Source organism: Sorex araneus, chromosome 3, assembly GCF_027595985.1.
Source record: "Sorex araneus isolate mSorAra2 chromosome 3, mSorAra2.pri, whole genome shotgun sequence".
Classification (NCBI taxonomy): Eukaryota; Metazoa; Chordata; class Mammalia; order Eulipotyphla; family Soricidae; genus Sorex; species Sorex araneus.
The window spans coordinates 5,991,379-6,015,196 of record NC_073304.1 but is presented as its reverse complement, the minus strand read 5'-3'; the positions used below and the strand labels follow the sequence as shown (position 1 = coordinate 6,015,196).

The 23,818-nt window shown below is 57.2% G+C and overlaps 1 protein-coding gene across 1 annotated transcript; it reads left to right on the top strand.

Moving 5' to 3' along the window:
* Nucleotides 1–201: 201 nt before the first annotated feature.
* On the top strand, nt 202–14,839 carry BDKRB1 (bradykinin receptor B1). The gene is made up of 2 exons (XM_055130249.1): nt 202–233; nt 13,067–14,839. The coding sequence occupies exons 1-2, from the start codon at nt 202–204 to the stop codon at nt 14,130–14,132; spliced, it is 1,098 nt and encodes a 365-aa protein (XP_054986224.1). The 3' UTR covers nt 14,133–14,839.
* The last annotated feature ends 8,979 nt before the right edge of the window (nt 14,840–23,818 follow it).

The window sequence follows — 23,818 nt, the reverse complement described above, 5'->3', positions numbered from 1 at the left end:
AGAAAGAGAGAAAGAGAAAAAGAAAGAAAAAGAGAGAAAGAAAGAAAAAGAAAGAAAAGAAAGAAAGAAAGAAAGAAAGAAAGAAAGAAAGAAAGAAAGAAAGAAAGAAAGAAAGAAAGAAAGAAAGAAAGAAAGAAAGAAAGAAAGAAAGAAAGAAAGAAAGAGAGAGAGAGAAATACAAACACGCCAGTTGCCAGGGGCATGGCCGTAGATGCCCAGACACCCGACCACAGGTAACCAGGGTGTCCGAGTCCGTGTGGAAGCCGTGTCAGCCGCCCTGCTCTGCTTCTGCACTTCAGGGTTCCGGGCCCCGAGAGGCCCCGGCCCGCAGGCAGGAGGGCAGAGGGCTCAGAACCTCTCCCGGAGGGCGGTCGGGCTCCCAGTCCCCGAGGCTGCGACCTCTCGGCGCCGAGTCCCTGTTTGAGCGTGTTTGGGTGTGCGCTGAAACCTCGAACAATCCATCCTGCCTCTGGGTCTCGGTTGGCAGCCGAGCTCAGGCTCGCGGCCACCTAACATCGGGAGGTTCCACCGAGCCCCTGGCCGCTTGACTGCCCGCTGGGTGACCGGCTGCTCAGAAAGGCAGTGGGGGACGGCCCAGTTGGGGCAGCCCTGGCCTGGGTGAGGCTGAGAGCTTGACCGCCAGGGCCGCCCACAATGCCCAGCCCAGCCCACTGGCTCTGAGCACTGGGCTCCCAGCACTGCCATGGAGGGTCACGGGAGTGGGGGGGGGAGTGGGGGGGGCGTGCACAGACAGAGGGACAGTGGGCAGGGGGCGTGCACAGACAGAGGGACAGGTTCTCATCCAGCAAGACTCTCTCAAGACTGAAATTCCAGTTATGGCTGTGTTTCTCCTCTCTTTAGTCCAACTAACATATAAGCATTCATAATATTAATCATTTTGTATGGACACAGTAAGAGATACACTAAGCTTATAGAATTGCTCTCCTGGGGCCATCTCGATCTCAGACTACAGTGCTCAGGCCAGATTAGTCTTTCCTATCCCTAGCAGGGTCCTAATCTCGTCGTTACTTTGGGATCACGACAGCGTTTGCCCATGATCAAGCTCTTCACTTATAGTTAAGAATTGTGGCACTTTGGCCTGGCCCATTTCGATGTCAGGGTAGCTCACAGCTTGCCCTGGGTCCATTCAGTCCCTCGTCAGGACCCTGCTGTAGGGTGCTAGGAACTAAGGGCAATTGAGGCTTAAGTCAAGAAAGCAGACACCAGGAAGGGAATATTATTTGGAGTCAATTAACTCCCAAGTTACAAAAGCATTATAGTAACTGTCTTCCTGTGTCCATACAAAAAAGGACATTGCTTTAAAATAAACTATTCAAAAGACAGAAGGAGAGGAGAAAGGCAATACATGAGTACAAGTCAAGTGTCCTTAGAAGGCTCTGACCTTACGAGTTTACAGGGTCTGAGTAGGGGAAAGAGGTGATATACCGGTTGGGGAGGAGAGCACAGAGAAGTCACAGATAAGCACAGAGCAATGAGAGTGACTCGGGAGCACTGTGATGGGTGTAACCCAATAAACCTAAGCTCCCTGAGGCCATGGAGAAAGGACAAACCAATGTTATCCTACACTGAGGGACGGGGCTCCTTGTATCCCTTTGCATGGACCCCATCGTCCCATGTGACCCCCCCACACTCTGAGACTCCCCAAACCCCAGAAGAAGCAGGACTGAACAGGACCCAGATGCAGAAAAGGCAGCAAGCAGAGGTGAGCTCAGGCCTGTTGAGGGGGGCCGCGGCCCTGCACGCACCAGGGCTCCCGCCCCGGGCCTCAGCCCCTGGAATTCCGGATCCTCAGAGGATGGGAAAGAATATTTCCCCAACACTCCTCTGATAAGGGGTTAATATCCAGGATACACGAGACACGAGTAGAATTGTACAAGAAGAAAACCTCCAACTCCATCAAAAAACGGGGAGAATAAATGAACAGAAGCTTCCTCAAAAAATAAACACAAGTGGCCCAAAGGCACATGGAACGATGCTCCACACCGCTAGTCATCAGGGAGATGCAGATCCAAACAACAATGAGATATCATCTCACACCACAGGGACGGGCACACGCCAAAAAGAACAAGAACCACCAGTGCTGGCGCAGATGTGGGGAGAAAGGGACTCTCTTTCTTTGTTGGTGGGAATGCCAGCTGGTCCAGCCTTTTTGGAAAACAGAAATTGGAAAATTTGGAAAACTAGAAATTGAGCTTCCTATGACGCCGCAATACCACTTCTGGGAATATATCCTTAGGGTGCAAAAAAAGCACAGTAGAAATGACATCTGCACCTGTACGTTCATTGCAGCACTGTTCACAATAGCAAGAATCTGGAAACAGCCTGAGTGCCCGAGGACAGACGACTGGTTAAAGAAACTTTGGTATATCTACACAATGGAATACTATGCAGCTGTTAGGAAGGATGAAATCATGAAATTTGCTTGTAAGTGGATGGTCATGGAGAGTATCACGCTAAGTGAAATGAGTCAGAAAGAGGAGGACAGACATAGGATGATTACACTCATTTGTGTAATATAAATTAACTTGCGACTGACACCCAAGGACAGTAGACACAAATACTGTCCAGGAATATTGCCTCATAGTTGGAAGCCTGCCTCATGAGCTGTGAGAGAAGGCAGCTGGGATAGAGAAGGGATCACTGAGTCAATGATGGTTGGAAGAATAGTTCCGGATGGGAGATGCGTGCTGAAAGTAGATAAAGGACCAACCGCGATGGCCTCTCAGTATCTGTATCGCAAACCATAATGCCCCAAAATGGAGAGAGAGTATGAGGGAAACAGTCTGCCTCCATAGAGGCTGGGGGAGGGCGGGATGGGGGAGGGGTACACTGGGGACACTGGTGGTGGAGAATGTGCCCTGGTGGAGGGATGGGTGTTCGATCATTGTGTGACTGAAACTCAAACGGGAAAACTTTGTAACTGTATCTCACAGTGATTCAATTAGAAGAATCATTAAAAATGAATACAATCAAACAAAAATAGAACTCAGGCTCCTGCTCCCCATCCCCACAGCCCAGGGGCTGAGTAATCCTCCCCCACACACACACATACACACCCCGTAGTGCCTGATTATTTCTCACTCAGGCCGGGACACTGGGAACCCGTGTTATTTTTTCCCCGCTTTCTTTTTGCCAGGGCTGGGATGGAACCCAGGTCTCCCGAGTGCCAGGCCCGCACTTGACCGCTGAGCTGCCCGCCCAGCCCTGGACACCCATTTCCTTAAAAGAGCTTTCCCTTTCACCCACAGGACGGGGCCTCGGGGCCCTCATTTCCAGGAGCGCAGTTACTCAGCCACGGTCGGTCACACGGAGCAGCCCCGTCCCCCTGGCTCCCTCCTCCTCCCCTCCCCTCCCCTCCCCTCCCCTCCCCTCCCCTCCCCTCCCCTCCCCTCCCCGCGGGCAGACCTGGGGACCCCACCTCCCAACAGAACTGGCCCCTGACAGCCACGAGCAGAGCGTCGAGGGTCTGGGACGACACACAGGCCTCGTCACCAAGGCCACCCTCGCCACCAAGGGTGACAAGCCAGCACCTTCTGCCAGGGAGACCCCGGAGACCCCGCCCATGGGGACGGCCCCGGTCTGAAGCCTTTCTCTGCTAAAACAGCGTGCGGGAGAGAGAGGAGAGCAGGCCAGACTCTGGCGCTGCACGCTGCCCACCAGGCTTCACTGCCCAGGGCCCCCCCCCCCTGCCCCCTGGGCCCCTCCAGGAGGGCGCCTGAGCACTACGAGATGGGGCCCAACCCTCCCCCCCACACACACAGAAAGAAAGAACTTCCTTCGTGTCTGAAGCGTCAACCCTTGAGCAGTTCAACTTGACATATGTGAAGACGAGCAAATCTGGTTGAGCACCGCGGAGAGATGGGGAAAAAGGTTTCCGGGTTTACTCAACTCCGACTCCGCATGACTCACATTTTTCTGGGCCCTCATGTTTATTTCACAGGGTCCACGGCTGACGGATTCTTGGCCCCGGACCCTCCGAGGCCCCGGCTCCCACATGGGGTGGGGGAAGCTGGGCCAGTCGCAGTGGACCCCTGGCGTCCAGGACGGGGGGCCAGGAGGGCGTCCCGGGAGGGGGCTTGGGCGGCAGGTGAACCCGTGAGCGGGCATCCCGCCTTGGCCTGGGCAGGGACGCTGAATCATATTCCTTGGCAACCCCCGAGGGTAAATCAGTTTTCCTTTCCAACCCCCAGCGGGCTCCCTCCTCCTCCAAGACTCACTTTTCCAACAAGCCCTGCGTGACCTCATCGGCGCGGCGGTTATGTAACGGGGGGCCAGATATTTCCTCGGAGCCACCAAGAGCAGACAGAGATGGCACCAGAGCCCGCAGGAGGCAGCGCGCTGTCCTCTGAGTGAGTAAAAGGCCTCGTTCCCGCCCGGAGCGCAGCCCCAAGGGCGCCACTCGTGTCTCTGCGGGGCGGGTGGGAAGGCGGGCCGTGAGGTCTGTGGTCTGGCAAGGGCTGACGGTTTCCTCTAACTGGACGCTTTAGAAATCACTCTCGGGGCCGGCAAGCGAGGGCAGCAAGTAAGGGCGCTTGCCCGGCTCACGGCTGACCTGGGTTTGATCCCCGGCTGCCCCGGGTCCCGTGAGCACTGCCAGGAGTCTGCCCTGGGCAACGCTGGGTGTAGCCCAAAGAAATTGGGCTGGAGGGGCTGGAGCGATAGCACAGCGGGTAGGGTGTTTGCCTTGCATGCGGCTGACCCGGGTTCGATCCCCAGCATCCCATAGGGTCCCCTGAGCACCGCCAGGAGTAATTCCTGAGTGCAGAGCCAGGAGTAACCCCTGAGCATCGCTGGGTGTGACCCAAAAAGAAAAAAAAAAGAAATTGGGCTGGAGAGACAGGACAATGGGGAAGGTGCTTGCCGTGCACACGGGCGACGCAGCTCCTATCTCTGGTCCCCCGAGCACCGCCAGGAGTGATTCCTGAGTGCCAGAGCCAGGAGTGACCCTGAGCACTGCCGGGTGTACTCACCCCCTCCAAAAGAGAACATTAGTCTCAGGGCTGGAGAGATAGTAGAGCCAGAAGGATGCTTGCCTTGCATGCAGCTGACCCAAACTCAATCCCCCGGCACCCCCTACGGCCCCTGGGTCCCCACCAGGGCCAGCAGTAAGCTCCGAGCACTGCCAAGTGTGGCCCCAAATCCCAGTGTACATAAGGGACTGAAAGTCATTCTGGGGGCTGGAGTGATAGCACAGAGGGTAGGGCGTTTGCCTTGCACGTGGCCAACCCGGGTTCGAATCCCAGCATCCCATAGGGTCCCCTGAGCACCACCAGGGGTAATTCCTAAGTGCATGAGCCAGGAGTAACCCCTGTGCATCGCCGGGTGTGACCCAAAAAGCAAAATAATAATAATAAAAGTCATTCTGAGTCCATCAGGAAACTGGAATTCTAGGCCAACACGGCCGCTCTCAGAGTCTCAGAGCGGGGTGAGGAGAGTGTTTGGAACAGCTCGGAGGTCGTGGCAGCAATGTTGGTCCTACGAGGCAGAGTTCCGGCTGAGGGCAGCCCTCGGGCTCCCACAAGGTCTCTGCCCGGTCAGAACCTCCACATTCTCACTCGTCACAACCAAATTGGATTCTAATATTTCCGAAGGCTAGGGCTGGGGGGCTGGAGCGATGATAGCACAGCGGGTAGGGCATTTGCCTTGCATGTGGCCGACCCAGGTTCGATTCTTCCACCCCTCTCGGAGAGCCCGGCAAGCTACCGAGAGTATCCCGCCCGCATGGCAGAGCCTGGCAAGCTCCCCGTGGCGTATTCAATATGTCAAAAACAGTAACAATAAGTCTCACAATGGAGACGTTACTGGTGCCTGATTAAGCAAATTGATGAGCAGTGGGATGACAGTATTGGTTGACAGGGCTGGGGAGATGGCCCAAAGGATTTCGGTGAATGCTGTGAGTGCAAGAGGCCCAGGTTTGATGCCTGGACCACACGGGCCCCAGAGCACCACTGGACGTGTTCCAGAGCACTATTGCAGGAGTATCCTGTGAGCACTGCAGGAGGAGGCTAAATTAATTAAAAGCTGTCTTAAGGGCAGAACAATAGTAGAGTGGGAAGAGCACTTGCCTTGCCCACAGTCAGGCCAGGTTTGGTCCCTGGGGTCCCATATGGTTCCCTGAGCACCAATTACCAGGAGTAACTTCTGAGTGCAGGGCCAGGAGTAAGCTCTGAGCATTGCCGGGTGTGGCCCCCAAAATGAAAACAATCAAACAAATGAAGTTGCCTCAGGGTTTATTTTTTTTGGTTGTAGTTTGCTTGTATTTAAAATATTTTATTATAACATTGTGATTTTTTTTTTTTGCTTTTTTTGGGTCACACCTGACGATGCACAGGGGTTACTCCTGGTCTGCACTCAGGAATTACCCCTGGCGGTGCTCAGGGGACCATATGGGATGCTGGGATTCGAACCCGGGTCGGCTGTGTGCAAGGCAAATGCCCTACCCACTGTGCTATCGCTCCAGCCCCAACACTGTGATTTATTATAGCACCGTAATATTTTCATAGCACTGTAGCACTGTTGTCCCGTTGCTCATCGATTTGCTCAAGCGGACACCAGTAACGTCTCCATTGTGAGACTTGTTGTTACTGTTTTTGGCATATCGAATACACCACGGGGAGCTTGCCAGGCTCTGCCGTGCGGGCGGGATCCTCTCGGTAGCTTGCCGGGCTCCCCGAGAGGCATGTTTGCCTCTATGGTTTTATGAAAAATGGGTAGGGAGTGTCTTATGATGTGTCCAGGGATATGTTCACTCATACGTGAGGCTCGGCCTGGAGCGTGGTGGAGGTTGGGTGCTGGCGGTCGGCTGCCGGAGCTGGGCCCCTTGGGGTGGGGAGGGCTCTCCCCCGCCCCCCTCTGGGGCGCCCCGAGTGGAAACAGCCTCTGGCCGGAGTCCGGTGGCCTGGCTATGGGGCCCCAGTTCATAGTCCCTCCTGGGAGGAGAAGCACTGAGGTAAGAAGGGTGGCTGATGCGGAGAGTACCTGGCGCCGGCAGGAGGTGGGACCCCTGGGTGGCCGGAGGCTGGGGGAGGCAGGCAGAGGGTCTCTGCTCCCGGGTCCCAGTGAGCCCAGAGTCCAAGGTCGCAAAGTTCCGCCTTACCTGGGTTCCGCGGGGCTTCGCTCGTGTGTGAGGGAAGCGGCCGGGAGCGTGGCGGCTGTGGGGTCGTGGAGTCGACCTCCACTCCCCAATACACGATAATCAATAATAATATTGATGACAGCTACATGATACCGGGTACATTTTGAGGCTTGCACTTGGCTCTGATATTTTCTTAGTGTTTGCCGGGAGGAACACCCCCCCCCCCTTAATCTAGTCTTGTTATTTTATTCTACTTCTGGTCTGGGGCCATGCCCGGCTGGCTCTGCACTCAGGGGTCCCTCCTGGCTGGGCTTGGGGGGCTTATGGGGTGCCGGGGATCGCAGCTGGGTTGGCTGCATGCAAGGCAAGCGCCCTCCCTGCTGCTTCCAGCCCAGATAACAGTAATTAGAAAGAGACGGGGGTGAGGGGTAGGGGCTGCTCTGCACCCAGGTTCTGGGCCCGGGATTCTGTAAAGGCCCCGCCCCCGTGGTTTTTTTTTTTCCTTTTTGGGTCACACCTGGCGATGCACAGGGGTTACTCCTGGCTCTGCACTCAGGAATTACTCCTGGCGGTGCTCAGAGGACCATATGGGATGCTGGGATCCGAACCCTGGTCAGCTGCGTGCAAGGCAAACACCCTCCCTGCTGTGGTATTGCTCCAGCCCCCCCCCGCCCCCGTGTTTTTGCCACATTGGACCCTTCCAAGAAGCCGTAGCTATAGAGCAGGTTTGAACGTTTTCCCAAAGCGAGCTGCCATGCGCCCACACCGGGCCGTTCTCCACGTCAGCCGGTCTCTGTGCGGTGGAACCAGATCCAACTGGAACAGTCCAGCCCCTCCTGGAGACAGCCGGCGCTTGACAGAGTTTCGAAATCAAATTTGCGTGCGTCTGAGCACTCGTCACTCCATCGGATCATTTCCTCCCTTGGTCTTTGGACAATAACTTTCGATTTCTCTGCTTGGTCTTCCCAAGACGACTTCTCACCCAAGGGCTCTGCCGGCCCCTTTCACTGAATATCCTTATTAACCCGAGCCAATTGCTTGAGACAGATTTCAACAAAAAGGTTTGACGGGGAGGCCAGAGAGATAGTCCAGAGGGGAAAGGTGCTCGCCTTGCACCTGGCCAAGCCAGGTTCAATCCCCGGCACCCCATGTGGCCCCCAGAAAACACCCCCAGGAATGATTCCCAAATGCAGGACCAGGAGTAACTACTAAGCATTGCCAGGTGTGGTGGTAAAAAAAAGCAAAAAAAAACTTTTTTGTTTGTTTTTTTGTTTTTGTTTTGGGGGTCACATTCCATGGTGCTTGGGGGACCATGAGGTGCCCGGAGGTGACCCCAGGCCTCCTGCTCTCGAAGCAAGTGCTCAGCCTGTCCATCTGTCTCTGGAGCCCAGGGCTGTTTACACAAACAGATTAACGACCGGACAGTACTTACACTCAGTCTCTGAGGGCTGACCGGGGGCGGGGAGACAGCTCAAAGGCTTCACTTGCGTGCGAGACCCCAGGTTGTTCCAGTCCTGCACCCATATGGTCTCCAAGGCACCTCTGGGTCTGGCCCGCATGACCCCGGCACTGTTGGGCCGGAGAAACATACGTCACCAGACCCGAGCACTGACTCTGGGGCCCAACGGCCTGACCAACAGGAGTGGCCCAGAGCCCCCTTGAGCACTGCTGGGTGAGTTTAAACTTCTAAATGTCAGGTTTTGGTTTTGGTTTTTTTGTTTTTGTTTTTGTTTTTTTGCTTTTTGGGTCACACCTGGCGATGCACAGGGGTTACTCCTGGCTCCGCACTCAGGAATTACTCCTGGCAGTGCTCAGGGGACCCTATAGGATGACAGGACAGCCCCTCACCCCCGCTTCCTGGGGGCCTGAGCAGCTTTCCTGCAGCTGGGGGGTGTCCTAGGGTCCTGTGTCTGGAAATCACGCCCCGTTTTGCATCTCGAGTGTCTTGAGGTCAGTGAAATTGCTACAGACACCCTCCACCACCCCACCCTGATGCAGATACTTGGTGCGGGTGATGTCAGCTTTCCGGGGAATCTGAATTCAGTGCTTCCGTTTTCACCCCAGGGAACTTCCGTTTCTCAGCTGTGGGCTGCCAGCAGGATTCACTGCCAAACTTCGCAATACAAACATTACTGCCAATGGCAAACACACGTGTTGTGGGCCTGCGCCCAGCAGCCAGTGACCAGGGCTCTGACGCTGCCTCCGTCTGCTTGCGGCCGAGTGCCACAGTCCACAGGCACTGTGTAGCCCCTCCCGTCCTAACCAATTCCCACCTGTCAATCAATTCACAGGGAGAGCCTTCAGCTGCCCCCTGCCCACGGCTCGGTGAGTCCATCCGGCCTGCAGTGGGGGAGGGGACCCCTTTTCAGAGATGCTCATCAACCCTAGATGCTCAAGGGACATTTCCACCTCCTGTCACCCCAGGTGACCTCTGACCTTTCACCCCGACGCTGCTCGGCTTCACCCTTCATTCAGTCAGCAGCAAGCTCATACTGCCTGGGGTTCCAGCCAAGCATCTTTTAAAATTTTTTTTTTCTTTTTGGGTCACACCGGTGATGCTCAGGGGTTCCTCCTGGCTCTGCACTCAGGAATCACTCCTGGCGGTGCTCGGGGACCATATGGGATGCTGGGAATTGAACCCGGGTCGGCCGCATGCAAGGCAAACGTCCTCCGCACTGTGCTATTGCTCCAGCCCAAGGTGGGAACTTCTTTAGCTTTTCCGGTTTGATTCCCGGGCGCTCGGGAGGCCTTCCAGGGCAGGAGCCGGGAGATGACGCTGGGCAGCGTGAGTGTCCGCTGGGCGTTCTGTGCTCTGCGGAGGAGGCAGTCACGCTGCCAGAGTCACGCGGCCAAGTGGATTCCTGCAGGATTAGACCCCGCTCCACGTGACGGCGTCAGCCACCAAGACACATTTGTCCTGTGGACACGGGCTGCACCACGCAGACGTGTCAGAGAAGCCCGAGGGAGCCAGCGGCCATCGAGGGGGACGGACCCTTGTGAGCACTTTGGCCAGGAGCAGGGAGGGCCTTGGGGTGAAAACCCCAGACTTGGGCCGTGTGGTCAGCTGCCGGGGTGGGTGGGACGGGGCTTTGCAGGAGCCCAGATGGCCAGGAGCAGGGGAGAGACCAAGCGTCAGGGCTGACCGGGGCAGGGAGTCATGACCCGCTGACACTTTGGGTGGGTTTTCGCAACGGAGGCCAGGGGCGGGGTCAGCACAGATGCGGTCACAGCCGGGCTGCGTGTCCCCACACAGACGCTTCCCTTCCGGCCTGACTGGCTCAGGAACTTGTGGACAGGACGTGGAAGGGTTCCGCATGGAGCTCCCTGCCGCGGACCGGCCCAGTGAGGCCCTCGGGAGATGACGGGCCACCTCAGGTCCCTGGCTGCTGTCGGGGGGCTGGGGGGTGGGGACAGAGCCAGCGCCCTCTCAGGCCAGCGGCAAGAGGAAACCAGGAAAGGCTTCCTAACCATTTCCTGTCTCAAACAGGGCAGACACAGACCCACTGGACGTCCGTGCTGGCCTCCCCAGCCCCCACCTGTCCGGCCCCAAGTTCAGCCCTGCCAGCCACGCTTCTCTCCCTGAACGCTGATTCTCTCTCTCCCGAGTCTGCGCCAGGCTCAGGGTCATGCCCTGGGGGCCCCTGGGCCTCCTTCTGGTCCCGGGTCCTGGGCTGGTCTGATTCTGGACCCGGGTCAGTTCTGCTAGTTACTCTGGACCCGCTCTGGGCCCGGGGCAGAGTCTGGGCCTGAAGCCCCCTAGCTGGCGAGCAGCTGAGACGCAGCCTGCTCAGTCCGGCCTGTACCTCCGGCACCTGGCCGGGCCCAGTGACTGTCTGCTAAACCCCCAATAACAGTCCCCGGGGTGCCGAGACTGGCGGGGCCAGGAGAGAGCCAAGAGGGCTGGGCCCAGGCTGGAGAGAGAGCACAGTGAGGAGGGCGCTTGCCTCGCACACGGCTGACCCAGGTTCAGTCCCTGACACCCCAGAAGATCCCCAAGCCTGCCAGGAGTGACTCCTGAGCACAGAGCCAGGAATAACCCCTGAGGAGAACCATGTGTGGCCCCCACCCAAAGAAAAAAAACGTGTAGGAGCAGATGCCTCCCTCCCAGAGGGCCAGGCCTGGGGCCCACCATTGTGCAACCCCCCGAACCCCGCCAGCTGTGACATGGTCCACAGGAGTGACCCCTGGGGTCTCCAGCACTTCGGGGGAGTGTCTCTCTCTGAAACCTAAGAGGAGCCCCCGCCAAAGGCACACACCACCAGTCCTTGCGACAGCCTTATAAGCAGGAGACAGAGCTGCAATCAAAATTTAAAATACATATATATATATATTTTTTATTTTTTATTATTTTTTTTGATGGAATACTATATTTTTTTAAATGAATCACTGAGAGATACACAGTTACAACATAGTTCAGGTTGGGTTTCAGTTTTGCAATGTTCCAACACGGTCTCTTCACTGATCAGCTGCAAGTTTTGAAAAGAATATTTGCTTGTTGTCTGTTTGAGGACCACACCCGGTGATGCTCAGGGGTTACTCCTGATCCCGTGCTCAGGAATCACTCCTGGCAGGGCTTGGGGGACCCTGGGGGGTGCCGGGATCAAACCCAGATGGGACGCACGAAAGGCAAGTGCCCTACCCACTGCATTCTCTCTCTGACCCTAAAAAAGAATTTTTATTGAGGCACGACGGTTTACAAAACTACTCAGAATTGCATTTCAGGTGTCCAGTGCTCCACCCCCCGCCCCGGTGTCCAGGTTCCCACCCTCCCCAGCCTGCCCCTTGACTGGCACACTGTTCTTATACACGGGGGCTGGCAGCACCGTGAAGGGTCGTTCCTGCAGAACACGACCCGGACCACACCTGCCGAGGCCCCGCTTCCCTCCTGTACCCGGCCCCTGCCCCGCGGGCTTCCTCCTGACAAACCAGTCTCAGTTTTGTGGCTTTGCGGTATTTGTCGTCCGCTACTTGGTTTCTTTGTAACCAGCCATGAGAGATCAATCTGTGTCTGTCCCTCTCCCGAATTCACTTGGCCCGACTCTCTCCAGGCCCCTCCCGCAGCAGCCAAATAGTGGCTTATTGTTATTATTATTACTATTATTATTATTATTATTATTATTATTATTGGCTTTTGGGGTCACACCCAGCGATGCACAGGGGTTACTCCTGGCTTTGCACTAGGAATTGCTCCTGGCAGTGCTCAGAGAGCCATATGGGATGCTGGGAATCGAACCCGGGTCAGCTGCATGCAAGGCAAAGGCCCTACCTGCTATACTATCATTTCAGCCCAGTGCTTATTGTTTATTATTATTATTATATTATTATTTATCTTAGTTTGGAGGCCACATCCAGTAATGCTCCTGGTTGTACACTCAGGAATCAATCCTGGCGGTGCTCAGGGGACCATCTGGGATACCGGGAATCAAACCTGGGTTGGGCACATGCAAGGCAAGTGCCCTCCCCACTGTACTATCTCTCCAGCCCCCAAAGCTGCAATTTTTTATTTAGTTGGTTTATTTGCTTTTGGGGTCACACCCAGCGATGCTCAGGGGTTCCTCCTGGCTCTGTGCTCAGGAATTACTTCTGGCGGTGCTTGGGGGACCCTATGGAACGTCGGGGATTGAACCTAGGTCGGCTGCGTGCAAGGCAAATGCTATAGGCACTGTACTATCGCTCCGGCCTCTGCAATTTTTTAACGGAAATAAATTCAGAGGGTCTAAGTGGCCTTGTGGTCCCCATGGGACCTCAGGGGGCCCTTGAACTCGGCTTTCCCCACCCTGGGTTTCCCTTCTGTTCCAGGGGTCTGCAGATGGTCCCTCCAGGGGCACAGGTGGCCCCCGTTTCCAGCAATGCGGGACAAAAAAGGGTCCCCGTTGTGAGCACGCTCTCTGCACCCCGCCCCCGCAGGACAGGGGGGTGGCAACGAGCGTGTGTGCGCCCCCCCACCTCACGCCCCCTCCGTGCCCGCAGGTCCCTGCGGACGGCATCCTGGTCCCTCCTGGAGTCTCCCGTGGCGCCCCCGAGCCAGCCGCCGCCGCCCAACGCCACGACCTGCGACAACGTGCCCGAGGTGTGGGCGGCGCTGCAGCGGACGCTGCCCGGCTGCATCGTGGCCGTGTGCGCGCTGGGCCTGCTGGGCAACCTCTTCGTGCTGTCCGTCTTCCTGGCGCCGCGGCGGCGCCTCAGCGCGGCCGAGACCTACCTGGCCAACCTGGCGGCGTCCGACCTGGTCTTCAGCCTGGGCTTGCCCTTCTGGGCCGAGAACGTCCGCAATGCGTTCCACTGGCCCTTCGGGGGCGCGCTGTGCCGCGTGGTCAACGGGATGATCAAGGCCAACCTGTTCATCAGCATCTTCCTCGTCGTGGCCATCAGCCAGGACCGCTACCAGGTGCTGGTGCACCCCGTGGCCAGCAGGAGGCGCCCGCGCCGCCGCCGCGCCCGGGCCACCTGCGCGCTGGTCTGGGCGCTGGGCGGGGTCCTGAGCGTGCCCACCTTCCTGCTGCGCTCCCTGAGCGCCGTGCCCGGCCTCAACATCACGGCCTGCGTGCTGCAGCTGCCGCACCCCGCCTGGCACTACGCGCGCCTGGTGGAGCTCAGCGTGCTGGGCTTCCTGCTGCCGCTGGCCGCGCTGGTCTTCTTCAACGGCCACATCCTGGGCGCGCTGTGGGCGCGGCGCGAGGGGCCTGGCGCGCAGGGCGCGGGGGCCCGCGGCAGCAAGACCACGGCGCTCATCCTCACGCTCGTGGGCGCCTTCGTGCTCTGCTGGGCGCCCTACCACTTCTTCGTGCTCCTGGATCTGCTGTTCCAGGTGGGCGCCGTGCAGGGGTGCTTCTTGGAGAACTTCGTCGACCTGGGCCTGGTGGTGGCCAACTTCTTCGCCTTCCTCAACAGCTGCCTCAACCCGGTGCTCTACGTCTTCGTGGGGCGGCTGTTCAGGACCAAGGCCTGGGAGCTGTTCCGGCAGTGCACCCCGCGCGGCCTGGCCTCGGCCACCTCCACCCGCAGGCAGAGCCACCAGCTGACCGGGTGGAATTAGAGCCCGCCCCAGGCATCGTCGAGGGCTGCGGGACGGTCCCCCGGGGTGGGCGTAGTACGATTTGCAAACCACCTACCCCAGCTCCGTCCTGGCTCTGGGGCTGGTCCCTACCCTGAACCCTGTCAGCCGTGATCCTGGAACCCAGAGCCAGGAGTTATAATTGGGTGTGCCTCAGTTGCCCTGTTGCGGGAGTGGCTCAGGAAACCTTAAGTTCCCTGTAGGAGCAGCAAGGACCACCCAGTGTCCGCCACCAGCAGGGGGATGGCCCGAGCACCAAAAGCGGAAGCACTGGGCCAAGAAGCTCGGGCCGGGGACAGAGCCATAGTACAGCAGGTAAAAGCGTTTGCCTTGCACGCGGTTGAACCCTGCACCAGTTCAATCCCCAGCATCCCGTATGGACCCAGAGCATCATCAGGTGTCATTCCTGAGTGCAGAACCAGGAGTTAACCCTTGAGCATCGCCGGGGGGACCCAAAACGCCAGAAATGAAAAAGAGAGAAGCTTGGACTTCCTTCCCACGGGTCCCAGAGCCAGCCAGGCCACGGTGCCGAATACGGCAATTCTGTACTGACGTAATGATGAATAATTGAACAATGGGCTGATTCTCGAAGGCGGATCACACAGACGGGGGGGTCTGTGACTGTCTCCAGGGTAACCATGACGTGCTGAGGCTCTTAGTGATCTGGAGCCGGGAGGTGAATCCGGAGGAGCCGGGCGCAGACATGAGGGTGGGTCACACAGGGGCCAGGTTGGGGGCTGTGGGGGGAGGAAGGACAGCTCCACTGACCTTGTGACTGTGACCTCAGGCCCCTCGGGGCTGGACCCTGAGACAATAAACTGGTGTGGTTTGAAATCCCTGACCCCATGGCCCCTCTGTCACTGCAGCCCCAGAAGGGGCGGGGGGGGTCCTATCCCCCCTCCCTCCCCACCTAGCTCGAGTCCAGGCTTGCTGCAAGGAATAGAGAGATGAGGACAGGGGTCCTCGCGGCAGGGGGTCAGGGTCTTCACGGGGTGGGGGGAAGGGGGGAAGAACACGGGACTGAGCTGCGGGGTGCTCAGCCTGTGTTTGGAGTCAGGATGTTGCAGGCCCGAGAGGGACCCTCCCCCCGACTCGGGGCCTCCCCACACCACTCCCCGCTCTGCAGGAAGGAAGGGGGCTGACGGAAGGACTCGGCTCCACCGGCACCTGAGCCTGTGCAGTTCCGCTCCCGGCCCGGGAGGGTGGGCACTGCCTGGCCGGGGGGGGGGGGTGCAGGCTGTGGGGGCAGCCCACTGCCGCCTGCCCCGTGAGTGTCCAGCGTCTCCCCCGCGACTCCTCTCTGCCTCACTGACGCCAGATGTCAGATGGGAAGCAGGAACGACCTTGACCTCCTGTCTCCGTGACGCCACCCCGCCTGCCAGGGCCTCGGTGACCTTGCCTGGGCCACTATTTGGCCCCAGACACACCAGGCAATAGTGAATGCAGGGCCCAAGGCCATAGCACGGCGGGGAGGGCGTTTGCCTTGCACGTGGCCGACCTGGGTTCGATCCGTGGCATCCCATATGCCCCCCACCCCATCCCCAGCACCGCCAGGAGGGATTCCTGAGTGCAGAGCCAGGAGTAACCCCTATTTGGGTGGGACCCAAATAGCCGATAAATAAATTAAATAGTGAGTGCAAACGTGGTCCCCTGAGAAGTCTCTGCCGAGGTCTCAGTGACGTGCGTACAAGCTCTGGGGCCCCCCTTCCTGGCTCTCAGGGAAATCTGAGCCATCTCCAGGGGTCTTAGGCTGGAAGGAGCCTGGTCTTGAAGGTGAGGGTGGTCCCAGGCTCTGCAGGGTGTCAGCAGCAGCTCAGACCTCGACCCCCTGGAGTGTCTCAGCCTACTCCCCGTTCATCGATCTGATCCGGCTTATCAACAAGGGCCTCAAGGAAACAGGGGGAGTGCTTCCTGGAGGTGGTGGGGCTTCAGGCCTTGGGGGACTGAACAAAGGTTTTATTCCTCTTTGGTTTCTGGGCCACACCTGGTGATGCTCAGGGGCTGCTCTTCCACCCGCAGGCAGGAGCAAAGGACTGAAGCTGAGCACAGGCAGGGGGAGCAGGGGGCTTGGGGGTGGTGCTTAGGATGGGGGAGCAGAGACTCAGCACCCCAAGATAGACTAGTGCCAGAGGCTAGAGGAGCTTCAGAGCCATCCCCCCACCCCCAGACTCGGCAATGAGCCCCTGCTAACAATCAGCCATCAGTTAGCTCCTGCTGATGTCCTTAGAGCACAGGAGCTGCAGCTTAGCTTCCCCGGGACTGCTTCCTGCTTCCGGCTTTCTTCCCTTAACACCTGCAGCCAATAATAGCTTCTTCCGGGGTGGAGGGGGCAGCTGGAGGCAGGGGCAGTCTGGATAAGGAGGTAAGACTGGGTAGGAGCAGGGGAGTGGGAGAGATGCAGCCCTTAAGGAACCAAACACTCACTGAACAACTCAGCTATGCGGGTTTGGTGGCTGAAATTTCCAGGCTCTCACCCCGTCTCCCTGCAGTCACGCACACCCCCCACCCAAAGCTGCTCCCAGTTGAAAAGGTAATTCCAGCTGTATCACCCTGTTAAAAATTTCTGACTTCCTGGAGCGACATCTCAAACTCGACAACGCTGATAAGCCAGGAGCAGCACCAGATTGGACATGTAATGCAGAAGGCATCCGGTCTCGGTTAGCAAATATAAACACAGAAGACTCAACTGTAACAGTATCTTCGTGATCTCTTATACAAGGACTTAATAGCCCCATGGTGAGATACAACAATTTGCACTAACTTTCTCCTAAGGAAACATTTTTTGGTCATTCTGGTAGCAGATAACAAGCAACGCAAAATAAATAACTGAGGGCCTGCTCTGAAGGCAGGCTTAAGGGGTGGTCGGGAAGAAGGGTGCAATGGTGGTGGGGTTGGTATTGCAGCATTGAAAGCCTGTAACAATTCGTCGTGAACAACTTTGCGTGGGAAAATTAAAAAAATAAAATAAGTGGCAGAAAAAGGGGGCGGGGGAAGACCCAAATATCTCAGCGTTTAAAGGAGCCCCGGGCGTGGGTCTACAGGCCCGCAGGCTGAGGTCCATCTTCATTTCAGCGGTAGTGGTATGTCCATCGTGGAAGTCTGTGCATCCGCTCTGGGTTTTTAAAGCTCTACGTTCCAAGCCGGAGCGATAGGACAGCAGGGAGGGCGCTTGCCTTGCACACAACTGACCCAGGTTCAAACCCTGGCATCCCATAGGGCATCCCGGCACCCCTAGGAGTAAGCCCTGAGCATCACTGGACGTGGCCCAAAACCCAAGAGATACAAGCTCCACATTTCGTGGCTGTTTACCTTAATTACGTGGATGCCCTCGTGCGGCCCCTCCACGCTGAGCCCAAGGTCTGTGCTGGCCTTGTGGCCCTGGTGGCACACGGGGGGGGGGGGGGGCGGCGTGAGGGAGACCAAGAGGGAGACCAGTGAGAAGTGGATCCCTCACTTCCTGTTCACAGGGTCCCGATCCCAACACGCCCGTCTCGGGATGCGGAGCTCGTGTTCACACACATGTTCAGGATGGAGAAAGAGTTCCTGTGAGCAGCTGAGCCCAGCATTTCACTGTGTCACTGTCATCCCGTGGTTGGTCGATTTACTCGAGCGGGAACCAGTAATGGCTCTGCTCCTCCCAGCCCTGAGATTTTAGCAGCCTCTCCTTACTCGTCTTTCCCAACGACTGGAGGCTCTTTCAGGGTCAAGGAAATGAGACCTATCGTTACCGGTTCTGGCATATTGAATACGCCACGGGTAGCTTGCCAGGCTCTGCCATGCGGGCAGGACACTCTTGGAAGCTTGCCGGGCTCTCCAAGAGGTGTGTGTGTGTGTGTGTATGTGTGTGATGTGTGTGTGTGTGTATGTTATTCTCTATGATTTGTTGCCCACTGTCTGAACTCCATCAAATATGGTGTGTTAATTATGGAAAATGGGTAGGAAGTGTCTTATAATGTCACGTGGTTCAGAAAGCAGCCTGGAGTGTGTCTGTCGGCCGTTGGGTAGTGGAGGTCGGCTGCCAGGGCTGGGTCCCTTGGGGTAGGGAGGTTCTCACCTCCCCCCTCTGGGGCGCCCCGAGTGCAAACAGCCTGGCGCGGAGTCGGTGGCATGGCTATGGGGGCCCCATCTTATCCTCCCGTCTGGGAGGAGCAGCCATTGAGATCTCAGCCCAGCATCTGCAGGGGGAAACTCAGTGCCTCATGGAAGAAAATTTCGATTTGAGCTGTCGCCCCCAAGAGCCTTGTGAAAGGGTTGGGGTGATTAGGATTTCCCCCCTAAGCCTCCCCTGGGTGCTGGGGTCCACCCCGGTGCAGGCAACAGGAGGGAGGGGGTGTCATTGGAAAGGGAGCTGGCGCCCCCTGCTGGCACGAGGGAGGATTGCACCCTGCCCGCGCACTGCAGCTTTCATGGCTCTGTCCTCAAGCGGGTCAAAGGGTTGTACCAAATCTGTTGATTGGGGAAGAGGAAACACCAATTTTTATTCAGCACGTTTGCTTAGAGACGCCAGGGGAAGTGTCAAGCGAGCAGCCGTGTTCCGCAGGTAGTAGCTGCTGACTGGCGTTTCCCAGCCACGTGTTCAGTAGGTGTCCAGAGGGTTCCCACGCGGGAGGCGTCTCACGCGGGCACGGAGGGCGGGCGCAGCTAAGGAAGGCGGCGAGAGGGAGGTTGGCAAACTCCAGCCCAGCCAACAGGACACAGGCCACGGAGACGACTCACCTCCCACTGAACTCGGAGCTGAGGCTGGACAAGGGTTTTGAGAAACTAGTGCCAGTGGTGGGACGGGGGAGAAAGCAAGACTTTAATTTTAACTGACATAAGAGGGGGAGGATTTGTTTGGTTTTAGAGGCTTTTGTTTTTAACAACCCCGAAGGATCATTTTTCACTACAGGCAATGACGATACTGATTTTAAAATAGCCCTGGGCCCAGAGAGATGGCACACAGAGTAGGAGACTTATCCTGCCTGCGGTCAGCCCAGGTTCCATTCCTGACGCCCCGTGCAGTCCCCCAAGCACCGCCAGGAGTGATTCCCGAGCACAGAGCCAGGCGTAATAAGCCCTGAGCATTGCCAGGTATGGTCCCAAAGTGACAAAAAACAAAACAAAACATAAAATAGCATTTCAGGGCTTAGTTTTGCTTCTCCAGGTGCCAGGGATCAAACCTTAGTCTCACACCGGCAAGACGTGTTTACCACTGAGTCACACTGGGGGGCCGGGAGCCTGGGGCCATGCCCAACCCCAAGTGGCTGAAGTTTTACTCCATGTTACGGGTCTCTCAGCGCTAGCCATGCACTCTGAAAATAGCAGGACCACTTCGGAGCTGACAAAATACCCCCACTGGGTGTTGCTCGCTCACGGTCAGTACTGGAGCTGATGCCAGCGTGTGCGCCTGTGGTACACCGCACAGGGCCCAGTGCCAGCATGTGAAAGCGGGCCAGGAGAGCTGAAGTCGGCTGAGAGGCGAGAGGCCAGAGGGATGGGAGGAGTGTCCCAAAGCACGGATGCAGTTCCCAGGGGCTCTGTGTGGGTTCCACGCGTCCCTCGGCTCTGGACGCTCACTGGGAACGGCACACACAGGTCTGTGTTTATGAGCAGCAAATGGGGAAGCGGCTGTGTCTGATCTGCCCTGCACCGCCTGCTGAGAGCAAGCACGCCTCGCGCCTCGTTACCCAGTCAATATTTTGCTGAATTGAATTTGCTTGCTCCGTGTGGTACCGCCTCAAGAGTATCACGGCAGGCGGTTCAGGACGCAGAGACAAACGCCTCGTGCGTCTGTGGGGCCGTGCGTCAGACCCTGCTCCCGACACTGTGTGTAGAAAACTTTCACAGCTGTATCATCATCTCTAGCTTCCGGAGAAGGGAAGCAGGCACAGAGTGGGTAAGTAACTTCCCCGTGGCCACACAGCGGGTCCAACCCCAGGCAGAAGCTGCTGAGATCTGCTTCTGGCCATTCTGTGCCTTATCTACACCTGCAGCTAGTTAGGGAGTTTTCAAACACACACTGGGGATTGTTTTTCAGCTGAGCTGCGGGGATCATTAACGGACCCCTGGGGTTCCAGCCTGCAGCGGGTCTGAGACCACCCCAGTCTCCTGCCCTGCGCCTCGTTACCCAGTCAATATTTTGCTGAATTGAATTTGCTTGCTCCGGTGGTACCGCCTCAAGAGTATCAACAAACAAGCCCGGAGGAGAAACAAATGACTTTAGAACGCAACTAATTGCCCTGCCAGTGGAGTCAGGGCTCGGAGCAGGAGATTCCTGGATGCAAGCTCTAAATTGGCGCCTGGGGTTCCGCCCAGAGATGAACCGGGAGCCGCGGCACGAGAAGCAGAGCCTCCGCGCCTATTGACTGTGATCCTGAGGTCTCCTAACCCATTTTGGCACCAGAGCGGATTCTTGCAGCCATCCATTTTGACTGTGAACTGAGCTAAAATATTAGAAACCCAAAACCCAAGACTCAAAGTCTTCACTCTTACCAATGAAGAGAAATTATTAGATGATGCCTATTCGGCAGGCCTGATTGTTGGGGAAAATTTCCAATCAATAATAGTGAGTTCTGTATGGAAATATGGAATGTACTCAATATATATAGAGAATAATGGGAATATCATTAGCTACTTAGATGGGGGGTGGGGTGGGAGGGGGGTGTATTGGGGTTCTTGGTGTTGGAACGGGTGCACTGGTGAAGGGATGGTGGTTTAATCAGTATTTGACTGTGACTTAAACCTGAAAGCTTTGTATTTTTTTCTTGTTTTCACGGTGGTTCAATAAAATATTTCTTTAAAAATAAAAAAATAAATAAATTGGCGCCTGGGGAGTTGGCTCAAAGGCCCACAGGCAGCACGCCCTGAGCCCGCCCCGTCGCCTCCCCAGGTGGGGTCCAGGAGGGCGAACCGAAGAACGAAATCAATTCTAAAGTGGGTGGTGATGGGCGGCGCGCCGCGCTCTAACCGGTGCTCACGGGATTGCGGCTCGCACACGGGGGAACTACATTACCCAGAACCCTTTGGGGCAGGTGTGATCACGTGACACGGTCCCGCCCAATCGCTTGTGAATAAAAGGTGCAGGCCTTGAGGGCTTCTCCCCGCTCCCCATCCCCACCAGGTGGGTCCCTGCCAGGTGACGCCTGGTCCTTCCCTCTGGGAAGGGTTGGCGTAGGGAGAGGATAAACCTCAGTGAACCTTGGACGCTGGGTACCTGGACCAGCCTAGTATTCTGGGGGGTTCTGGGACAGATTTGGCCTGACTCACAGGGTTTTTTCTTTTTCTTTTTTTAATTGAATCACCGTGAGATGCAGTTACAAGCTTTCATGTTTGAGTTTCAGTCATACCATGATCGAACACCCATCCCCCCACCAGTGCACATTCCCCACCACCATGTCCCCAGTATCCCTCCCCCATCCCACCCCTCCTCCTGCCTCTATGGCAGACAATTACCCCCATACTCTCTCTCTGCTTTTGAGCATTATGGTTTGCAATACAGATATTAAGAGGCCATCATGTTTGACTTTACCTTCAGCGCACATCTCCCATCCTGAACAACCCCTCCAACCATCACTGACTCAGTGATCCCCTCTCTATCCCAGCCGCCTTATCCCCCAGCTCGAGAGGCAGGCTTCCAGCCATGGAGCAATCCTCCTGGCCCTTGTGTCTACTGTCCTTGGGTGTCAGTCTCATACTGTTATTCTATGTTCCACAAGAGTGCAGTCACCCTAGGTCTGTCCCTCTCTTTCTGACTGACTCCCGGGTTTTCATCTGCGAGGTCGGATCACGCTTGAGCGGGGGGCTTGCCCCTGCGAGCCAGCTCCCTCCCCCATGCCCGCACGGGGAGCGGGAGAGTGAGGGGGTCCCCTTGAGCCCAGGACCTCGGCAGTGGTCAGCAGGCCTGCAAGGGGACACAGGGCAGCTGTGTTTCCCGGCAGATGGGACGAGGGGTCAGGCCCTTGTGCCCAAGGACCGCTGGAGGCAGTGGGCAGTTGGCCCACCTGACCGGGCTGAGGAGCAGGACAGCCCCGGAGCCGGATGTGGGTGGGGCAGAGTCTGTCCACTCGCAGAGAGATGTCCGTCATCTCCCTCCCCTGCCTCCCGCTCCAAGAAATCCCTTCCCCATACCCGCCTGGGTTCCTGTTGACCCTGGATGTGAATGCCAGGTGGCGTGAACAAAGGCACAGCAGGGGGGCAGGAAAGGAACCCTCTGGTTCCCTTTGGCTTCCTCTCCCTCCTGAGCTGTCCTACACATCGCATGCCTGTGTGCGGAGACTGCTGAGGGACAGAAGCAGGGACCCGGCTTGGGACCAGTCACGTGCCCTTGGCCCACGCGGGCTTCTCTGGGCTTCTCGCTCCAGGGCAACTGGGGTCTGCACTTCCTTCCTTGCTCCCTTCCTCCCTTTCTTCCTCTCTTCCTCCCTTCCTCCTTCCCTCCATCCCTTCCTCCCTCCCTCCCTCCCTTTCTCCCTCCCTCCCTCCCTCCCTTTCTCCGTCCCTCCCTCCTTCCCTCCCTCCCTTCCTCCCTTCCTTCCTTCCTCCCTCCCTCCCTCCTTCCCTCCCTCCCTTCCTCCCTTCCTTCCTTCCTCCCTCCCTCCCTCCCTTCCTCCCTTCCTTCCTCCCTCCCTCCCTCCCTCCCTTTCTCCGTCCCTCCCTCCTTCCCTCCCTCCCTCCCTTCCTTCCTTCCTTCCTTCCTTCCTTCCTTCCTTCCTTCCTTCCTTCCTTCCTTCCTTCCTCCCTCCCTCCCTCCCTCCCTCCCTTCCTTCCTTCCTTCCTTCCTTCCTTCCTTCCTTCCTTCCTTCCTTCCTTCCTTCCTCCCTCCCTTCTTCCTTCCTTCCTTCCTTCCCTCCCTCCCTTCCTCCCTCCCTTCCTCCCTTCCTCCCTTCCCCATCAGAGAGCCCTTCGATCTGGACACAGTGGGTACCTCCCCTCATGGAGGACGGCAGCCCGCAGGGCTTCCCCGATCAGGGAGAGAAGGGTGGCGGGGGTGACTGGAACATTCTGAAGATGGCACCCGCTAGGCTGAGGCCAAGGGAAGCCGGCACGGCCCCCACGGGGTCCTGAGCCGCTCCCCGGCCGCCACCTCCCTCCTGGCTGCACCTGATTTTCTCCAGGGGAGCTTGGTGCCCAGAGATTCCGTCACTCTGGAGAAACTGTTCTGCCAAGGGGACGCATGGCTGTATTTGGACACATGGGGGTTTTTACAGCTGGGAAAGGGGACCCACCTGCAACCGGTGGGCAAGGCCAAGCCTGCCACTGTCCACTGCTACACACAGGTCAGCCCCCAGAGTGCTGAGGCCGAAAGACCCGATATAGCCCCATCCTAGGTTTGGGTTTCATTGATGTTGCATGGGGCCTGAGCTTCAGCATCAAAGAGAACTATGGGGCCGGAGCCATAGCACAACGGGGATGGCATCTGCCTTGCACACGGCTGACCAGGGTTGTTCAATCCCCAGCATCCCATGTGGTCCCCCGAGCACTGCCAGAAGCAATTCCTGAGTGCAGAGCCAGGACTAACCTCTGTGTATTGCCGGGTGTGACCCAAAAAGCAAAATTAAAATATATATATATATATATATATATATATATATATATATATATATATATATATATATTCCAGGGCCAGAGCGATAGCACAGCAGAGAAGGTGCTTGCCTTGCACGTGGTCCAGCTAAGTTGGTCCCAGTCCC

Bases quoted from the DNA above. Each gene is read 5' to 3' on its own strand.
- BDKRB1 (XM_055130249.1), top strand. From the start codon at position 202: ATGGCCGTAGATGCCCAGACACCCGACCACAG. The intron at 234-13,066 runs GTAACCAGGGTG...CCGTGCCCGCAG, and splicing joins GCCCAGACACCCGACCACAG to GTCCCTGCGGACGGCATCCT.